We start from the raw sequence: 8,838 nt of genomic DNA, 5'->3' as shown, positions 1-8,838 counted from the left end.
TGTTTTTCTCCTTGTCCTATATGTTTGATTTTTTGTGAAGGAGCACATATTTTCTTTCATTACTGTCTTCCTAAAATGCTCCAAATCTAATTTAGGATTACACCTAAACTCTTCACAGTACTTCTTAGCTACCCATCCAGAATGCACAAGAGAGTTATCATATGTAAAATCACATGTGTGATTATCTTCAAATGTTCTTATTTGAATAGTTTCATCCCCACTTAATTTTCTAGCATATATAACCCAATTACATTCACTATTTCTGCATCTAGCCCTCACCCTCACTCTATCTTGTTTCACAAACTTACAAGGCCTGCCTTGTTTCACACTATAATTATGTACGGCAGTCTTGAAAAGTTTCAGACTTGTAAAGGACATGTACAGCTCTAATTTTGGATTGTCAATATGCTTAGGATCAAAAGTACGAGACCTCAATTTAGACTCTTCATCATCAGACTCATGAATGCTTTCAAAATCAGATTCAGAATCAGGAACCTATTCTGTTTCATCAGAATCAGGAACCTTCTCTGTTTCATTCAAAGGATCAGGAACCACATTTTCTTTCCTGTGATTGTCTACTCCCAACCATTCAGTATTTTTGTCAACATTATCATGAAATATACCATCATCAGCATCATCGTCTATTTCATAATCTGAATCAATAGCTGAAAAAAAAGTCTCATCACTTGCGTTGGAATCATTATCACAATTATTAGCAGCACACCTTCCTTGACCTTCATCCCTAATATTATTGTTACCATCACCATTTTGGAGTTCATTTTCTGTCTCATCTATCTCATACGGATCATAACCAAGTTGTTGCACTAGAATTTCATGAAAAGATACTTCAAGATATAAGTTAACTTCCTTAGTTGGCCCAACCTCCCCCTTAACATAACCATTCAACTCCCTACTGCTTTCTATCCTCCTAAAGGTGTTATTTTCCCAACCATAGTACACCTTATGACCATATACACCAGCACTCTCAGTTAATCTATCCACTTCGAAAACACTTAGACCTATACTCTCAACATAGTCAAAAACACACAAATCTCCACCTTCGTAATGGGGATCAGGAGTATATGAAATGAGGCCTCCATGGTGACATCTTAATGTAATAAATGTGCTACCCGTTTTTGATTAAAGAAAATAATATAAATCAGACTCTTTAGGGAAAAAAAAAAAAAAAAGCTTTATCATTTCAGCACAACAAACTGTTGACCCACACAAAAACTACCAAACAAGGACCACTTTCACTTTTTCCATGCACATGGTCAGATACACATGGCCGGCAAAATATACCAAGTATTATTGTTTATTAATCACTCTCATCACAAATTTATAGTCAAGCGGCAACTATCATCAGACATAAGGGACCACATTCACACTATAATAATCAAACCAAGACAAATTTTTTGATTTATTTATACCTCATGCAAATGGCCAGATCTGAAAAAAAAAATAGCCGTAAATTGTAGTGGGGAAAAAGTACAAACACAAGAGACCACATATCAGGTTTCCTTCTCCAAAAAAACAGATATCTTTATGCAATGTAGCTATTGATTTTGGGTATAAATACCGTAATTTGGAGGTGGACAAATGTGGAGCTCTTTCTTCCGCAATACCATTTTTTTCTTCACCTAAAATGCTCCACGGATGCCGTCTATGCCTTCCTTCTTACCAGCAGATGCTCGAAAAATGGATGAAACGATTGGCCAAAAAAATTTTTAGGGCTAAGAACGGAGAAGAAAGAAGGAGAAGACAGGAGCTTTTTTCCTTTTGCTATTTTGTGTTTTTTGTCCGTTAGAAAAAGTGGATCCATTAGGTTTGACCCGGTTATGTTGGGTATAAAGTTGGATCTGACGAATTGTGCTTCTCACGTGCAAAGTTCTGTCCCAATATTTGATTTGTCCTCCAATTCCCGTCAATTGTCCTTAATTGGTCAAAATTACGGAACTTTGAGGATGAAATATGTTTAGGGTTAAACTTTGAGGATGAAATTGGTCAACCCCACAAACTTTGAGGATGAAAAGTGCATTTTTTCCTATTTGATTTGTCCTCCAATTCCTGTCAATTGTCCTTAATTGGTCAAAATTATGGAATTTTGAGGATGAAATGTGTTTGGGATTAAATTTTGAGGATGAAATTGGTCAACCCCGCAAACTTTGAGGAATTTTGAGGATGAAATATGTTTGGGGTTAAACTTTGAGGATGAAATTGGTCAACCCCACAAACTTTGAGGATGAAAAGTGCATTTTCCCCTAAATTTATAACAAGGCTCTCACACTAAAATTCTATGAGTGTATAACTGGACAAGTACAAAAGAAGAACAGGGTTGGCACCAATACAGTGGGATGGCATTGCTGACCACAGAGGGAACTTCAACAAATGGTGGAGTGGATTCATGGAGGCAACAAGTAGGAAAGAAGGAGCTCAGCACCAGGCTCTTACTGTGAACATTCTTTGGCAAGTTTGGAAAGCCAGGAATGAGAAGATTTTTAACAATAGATGTCGTCACCCTTTTGAAATTGTACAGAAAGCTCACTTCGAATGGATCGAATACATTGAAGTGCTCCGTGGACAACAGCAAATGAGCAATCTAGAAACAACGGCAAGGATAGAAGAGCAGCAGAACGGTAGTGCGGACAGTAACATGATGCTCGTTACAGTGGACATCAATCATCCAAACGAAGGGAAGCCATTAGGTATAGGCATAATGGCTCAACAAGGAACTAATGTGCATGCAGCATGGGCCTTGACGGACAGAAGTTCATGAGACACATTGCTGGACTACGCTACAGCAATCAAGTTAGCGTTGGTCAAGGTAAGACAACTGCCTTGGGCAAAGGTAAATTTGCTGGTTCCTTCCCTTCAGATGCTGCGACTTTTGAGAATAAACAAGACTCGTGATATTAGACTTTTTGCTCATCTAGAGGATATCCACATGCTCAAAGCTTTGTTTATGAATTGCTCATTTAGCTTGGCTGGCAATCAGTGTAATGGTTTAGGTAGAAGAATTAGCATGTATGCTACTACTTTAGTGCAAGATGAGGAATATCTAAGTCCTCAGTGTCAAATGACACAATTGTAAAGCTCCGCATGGGCCGTTGCTCAAGTTGTATAGCTTGCTTTGATTTCAATATAAGTTTTAACGTTTCCGTAAAAAAAAAAAAAAGTATAACTGGACAAGTAATGGTCTGTTTGGATTTGGACTTTTTTTCGAGCAATAGTTTTTCAAACATAATAAAAAACATATCTCAAAACACTCCAAGTACACCTCAAAGTACACGTAACAAAATTACCAAAAAATAACTTAAAAATATCCCAAAATATAATTATACAATAAAATGTTTAAAAATACAATGTTATAATAAAAACACTTAATTCATACTGACCCTAAATTTAATATTCAAATAGAAAAAGTAAAAAAGCTAAGAATAATTTATTTGTTTTTAAATGTGACTCTAACTTTAAAACATTTAAAAAGTGAAAACACGACAATGTACGTATTATGATGGCTGGTCCAGTCACATTCATTGCTCCCCAGAACGTTGGAGTGTAAGTAAGATCAAATGTCTGGCCCAATCACTGTTTTTCTTCTTTTGAATGATCTTATGGGCTACCAGCAGCAAATACTAAAAAAAAAAAAAAAAAATATCATGCATCGTATGCTCGATACTCTAATTCTGTTTGTTAAGCAGGATCAAAGTATATATTTGACACATTTCATTACAGTAATAGGAGAAGAAGCAGAAGTCCACATATGTACATGATGGAGAATTCAGCTGATGAAAATGGAAACACGATCACAAAGCCTTTACTTGATGATGATAATAACAGTTCTTCAGCAAAGGGTGGCTTCAGAACCATCCCATTCATTTTAGGTAACATTTTTTCTTTTTTTGCCTTAAATTTCTATGAGGAGGGATGGACCGAAATCTCATCTGAACAAAAGAAACTAAAGCCTTATTCTTGGGCTATATCCGATTCACACATTTTACGTAATTTTGTTTCATTGAAGTTTACTGATGATTTGGCAGAGTAAAAATAATTTGCTAATGGGATTTAGTTCTCGTGATTTTAAATGGTTTTCTTTTGGGGGGGCAGCAAACGAGTCTTTTGAGCAGGTGGCAAGCTATGGACTACAGCCCAACATGATTCTGTACTTGACAAGAGAGTACCATTTGAAGATGACTACTGGTTCCAACATAATCTTTCTTTGGTCGGCAGCAACAAATTTCAAGCCCCTTCTGAGTGCTATAGTTGCAGATATATTTGTGGGTCGATTTCGGATGATCTTATTTGGATGTGTTTTCAGCCTTCTGGTAAAAATCCAATTTCAAACTTTGCTGGTAATCAACATTTAATATTAACCATGTTTAATTTTTCCTAACGCTAGAATTCATTGAGGTACAAATTGATTTTTGCCTTGTCATTTTTGGATTTTCGTCCATCAAGATTTTCATCCCGAAATTGTATGGTAAAATTGGACTGACTCTTTTAAGCAAGCATCCCCTGCTATTTTGTTTGTGTAGAGCGAGAGTACAGGCGAAAAATAGTAATCTATCAATAAAAAGGAGGAAGGAAAACATCATCTTTTACGTTGTAGTCTTCAGATGGAGACAAAATTCTATAGATTCTAACCCATGTTTATCAACACAGATGATCATTTCATTTAAGAAACAACATAGTTCAAACATGAAGCTGGTAACACAATTGCAGATAAGGCATGTTTTCGAATTATTGTCTGCATCTAGCAACTCTCATTTTAGGTTAGCTCGTCTAGAATCTAGGGGTTGAACTCCATAATCATCTTCATTTATAGGATTCCATCCATATATGGCATCCGAAAAATTTCTTGAGGCCATTAGTTTCTCCGTGCGTACAAGAGCTTTGAAATTTAGTTTCAGTTACAAATCTTGCTCCGTTGAACGTGCAATAAAGAAAACTGAGAAAGAGCCCCTGGTTTTTAGAAGATTATTTGTTGCACATCATTCTAGTCAATCATAAAGAGGTTAAATTCCTCTGTATATTTCTTCATGCCTCCATTTGTTGATGGCTTGATGCACGACTTTAATCAGCTGCTGTTGGAAAACAAAACACTATTGATAAGTAATACAGTGGAAAGGATTACATAGTTATTTAAATTTACGATAGTATTTCTAATTTTAACTGAATTATCTGAAAATGAATTTTTACTTTGAAGGGTATGGCTCTTTTATGGTTAACAACTATGATTCCCCAAACAAGGCCGCCTCCATGTGATGAATCCAGCAATAATTGTAGCTCTGCGACAACTTTGCAACTCTTTCTCTTGTGTTCTTGTTTTGGACTTATGTCTATTGGAGCTGGAGGAACTAGGTCTTCATCCTTGGCTTTTGGTGCTGATCAGTTGAAAAAAGCAGGTGGACGCAGGAATGGATGGATTCTTGAGAGCTATTTCAGCTGGTACTATGCTTCATGCACAATTTCTGTTTTAATTGCTTCAACTTGCATTGTCTATGTACAAGAAAAGATGGGATGGCAAGTTGGTTTTGGCATTCCAGTCATTCTCATGTTCCTTTCAGCTCTGTCATTCTCCCTGGCTTCACCCTGTTACGTCAAATTGAAGGCTAAGTCAACCATAATTGTTGAATTGCTTCAAGTGGCTGTTGCCTCTTGTAGAAAACGACATATAGATCTATCGACAGAGAGCTCAAACATGATATACCATCACCAGAAGGGTTCATCGATTCTTCCAAGTGAAAAACTAAGGTGAGTCTATATTCACCTTTACAGAAGTCTTCCCTTGATCTTAATGTTCTCTTATCCAAATTGAATAGCTTCGTTCTGAGGAGTCAGACTGAGACTAGGGGATTTTACAAATACAATCTTGATCCATGTATAAGAAATTATGAATAATTTTAGGTTCTTAGCCCCACCTTATACAAGGTTACCTGTCTTTGTTAGCTGAAATGGGTTTGCAATTACTATTGCTATATATTTTCATCTGATGGTGAATTCAACATTTGTTATAATGTTCTTGACTCTGAGAATGCTTCTTTACAGTTGTTTGAAAGCAAAATATTCAAAAGACAAGTTCCTATTTTGTTATAGGTTCATTGATCTCTTATGAAAACATGAATGATTTGTCTTTCAAGGTTCTTAAATAAAGCCTGCATCATAGTAGATCCTGAGAAAGACTTGACAACAGATGGAAGGGCAGCAGATCCCTGGACTCTTTGCACAATAAATCAAGTTGAGGACCTTAAGACGCTTCTCAAAGTGATTCCCTTGTGGTCAACAGGAATGATAATGTCGGTAAATATTAGCCAGAACTCATTTCCTGTACTTCAAGCAAATTCCATGAACCGGAGGTTTGGTTCAAGCTTCGAAATACCAGCCGGTTCTTTTGGCATGTTTACCATAATCAGTATCATAATATGGATTGCTCTTTATGACCGCGTATTCCTGCCTATTGCATCCAAAATCATGGGGAAACATGTTCATCTCTCAGCGAGGAAAAGAATGGCAATTGGAATGCTCCTGTCTTTCGTATGCATGGTAGTGACAGCAACTGTGGAGGCTAAACGGCGTAATCTGGCAATCAGGGAAGGATATTCAGATGCTTCAGAAGCAGTGGTGGACATGTCAGCTCTTTGGCTTCTTCCTTTGGATTGTAAGTTATTTGGGATTATTTGAGATATTTTTACTGTAGCACTTTTTGTGATGTGATGTATGTGAGATAAAAAGATATTGGGAAGATAAAAAGGTGTATTGAAAATTGTAAAGATGATGTAAGCAAATAAAATTGGAGAAATATGAAACAATCCAAACAAACACTGCTTGATTGGCTTTGCAGAAGCCTCAAGTGCAGTTGCACAAAATGAATTCTACTATTCTGAGTTTCCCAGAAGCATGAAAAGTATAGCTTCCACTTTGTTCTTACTTGAGACGTCTGTGGCAAATTTGGTAGCAAGTTTTCTTATGAACATCATTGACAAACTCTTAAAACGAGGGGGAAAAGAAAGCTGGATTTCAACCAACATAAATAAGGGTCACTATGATTATTACTATTGGGTTCTTGCTGGCTTAAGCATGCTTAACATGATTTATTTCCTTATTTGTAGTAAGGCTTATGGTCCTGGAAAAGAAGATAAAAAAGAGAAAACTCTTCCTGGACAAGATGAACAGGATTAAAGGTCTTTCATTGCTTTGTCTAATAGGTTTAAGTATGTTATATGAGATATACTGTCGGCGATATACCTTTAAGAAAGCGGGGAACCAAGAGTATCACTTGATCTGAATGGCATCATCATTGCCATTCCACAGGGATTGTATATAATGTTAGCAATGTAACTGTAGCATAGGATTGTACATCTAATGTTGCGTGTTCAAGATTAAGTCTGCCATACTTATTGTCGAACCTGTCAATGTCATCCAAGGTGGGAACTCAGGATGATTTTCCTTGGTAAGCTGTTTGTGTGGATGAAATTTTAGCTTCAATAGAAGGCAAGGAAATTTAGCAACTCTTGAGTAGAAGAAATTTATGCATTGATTGGAAGTGGTTTCTTCCTCTTGTGGCTTCTCCAGTAGACCATTTCTTCACCCTCAACTAGCATAGAGCTGGTATTGCTTCCATGAACAGGAGTATCATGACATGGTGCTCATGTTTTCATGATACTTGCCAAGTAGTTGTTGTTTATTGCTGTAAGCTTTACCTACTGCATGAAATTTAAAAAGTTGTTTTATTAATTGATTAACTTTTATACTCTTCATGTTAACTAAATTAGGACTAACACTATTGATTCCTTATTAAGGTAGTTTTGTCATCCATCCACCCTTTCATGTTAGCTAAATTATAAGAAACGAACACAATTGTACTGAGTCTGTGTCAGTTCTTTTCCTAAACCACGTCAGATAACGACATGATTTTTTTTTTTCTTTTTTCTCTTTGTTTTTTTTGAAAAGAATGTCCCAAGCTAAATGTAAACCCAAGGAACATGATTTTAGACACTCCCTTTTCCTAAAAACATTTGTTCTTCATTCTCTCTCTCTCTCTCATTCTTTTCTTTTCATCATTAAACTTCTCTATAGCTTGTAATTACACATTTAATGGTCACGTAACATAAACCATCATATAAAATAACCTCTTTGACTATAATTACATGCACGAAGCTATATAACTTATAATTATAAGGATAAATTACTAATAACCTCCCTACAGTTTCATCTATTGTCATATAACCCCTTAACATTTCAAAATATTCACTTCACATCCTTATAGTTTGATGTAAACTACAAATTTAATGGAAAATAGTTTATTTAATATCATTAGTTGAAATACCAGTGATGCCCTTACTTGAATGCTAAATCAAACGACGACTTTGCCACCTTATACAAAATCATACAGGGGTTACATGGATGAATGTAAAAATATTGGAGGATAAAGTGAATATTTATACAAATCATAGGGGTATTAAGTGGAAATTATTATTTTATCGTACACACTTTTAAAACACATGTCGATCGTAACTAATTATGTAATCCATTCATTTTTCACTTTACATAAAATCACAGAGAGATTATATGGCTATTTTAAAATTTTAAAGGGTATGCAAAATCATATGAGCGTCATATGTTATTTACCCTAATTATAATGTGCAAATGTTGCAAAGTAGGGGCGGAGCTATGACACGTGGTCAGAGGAGATAAGCACTTTGATTGTTACACATGTCACCATTGGGCCGGGAAGTCACGTGAGGGCCGAAAACAACATATCACCACTCCCAATGGCCATCCAATTTCGGGAACAGAATAAAGCTAAGCTAAATACTTATAGACACTGACAAATGGTCA

At 36.0% G+C, this 8,838-nt stretch overlaps 1 protein-coding gene across 3 annotated transcripts; it reads left to right on the top strand.

Moving 5' to 3' along the window:
• The first annotated feature begins 3,621 nt into the window (after positions 1-3,621).
• On the top strand, positions 3,622-7,734 carry LOC113704888 (protein NRT1/ PTR FAMILY 1.2-like). 3 transcript variants are annotated; one of them, XM_027226756.2, is made up of 5 exons: positions 3,622-3,884; positions 4,108-4,325; positions 5,207-5,754; positions 6,141-6,655; positions 6,821-7,734. In XM_027226756.2, exons 1-5 carry the CDS (start codon positions 3,764-3,766, stop codon positions 7,177-7,179), a joined length of 1,761 nt encoding a protein of 586 aa, XP_027082557.2. In that variant the 5' UTR covers positions 3,622-3,763; the 3' UTR covers positions 7,180-7,734. The 3 variants fall into 3 exon arrangements, with proteins under 3 accessions (XP_027082557.2, XP_071917379.1, XP_071917378.1); XM_072061278.1 differs by having other exon boundaries at positions 3,624-3,884; positions 6,141-6,658; positions 7,425-7,734; XM_072061277.1 differs by having other exon boundaries at positions 3,625-3,884; positions 6,141-6,658; positions 7,110-7,734.
• Positions 7,735-8,838: the final 1,104 nt, after the last annotated feature.

The sequence above is a fragment of the Coffea arabica genome, chromosome 8e (genome assembly GCF_036785885.1).
Source record: "Coffea arabica cultivar ET-39 chromosome 8e, Coffea Arabica ET-39 HiFi, whole genome shotgun sequence".
Classification (NCBI taxonomy): domain Eukaryota; kingdom Viridiplantae; phylum Streptophyta; class Magnoliopsida; order Gentianales; family Rubiaceae; genus Coffea; species Coffea arabica.
This window is presented reverse-complemented; position numbering and strand designations above follow the sequence as displayed.

Bases quoted from the DNA above. Each gene is read 5' to 3' on its own strand.
- LOC113704888 (XM_027226756.2), top strand. From the start codon at position 3,764: ATGTACATGATGGAGAATTCAGCTGATGAAAATGGAAACACGATCACA. The intron at 3,885-4,107 runs GTAACATTTTTT...TTGGGGGGGCAG, and splicing joins AACCATCCCATTCATTTTAG to CAAACGAGTCTTTTGAGCAG. The intron at 6,656-6,820 runs ATTGTAAGTTAT...ATCCAAACAAAC, and splicing joins TCTTTGGCTTCTTCCTTTGG to ACTGCTTGATTGGCTTTGCA.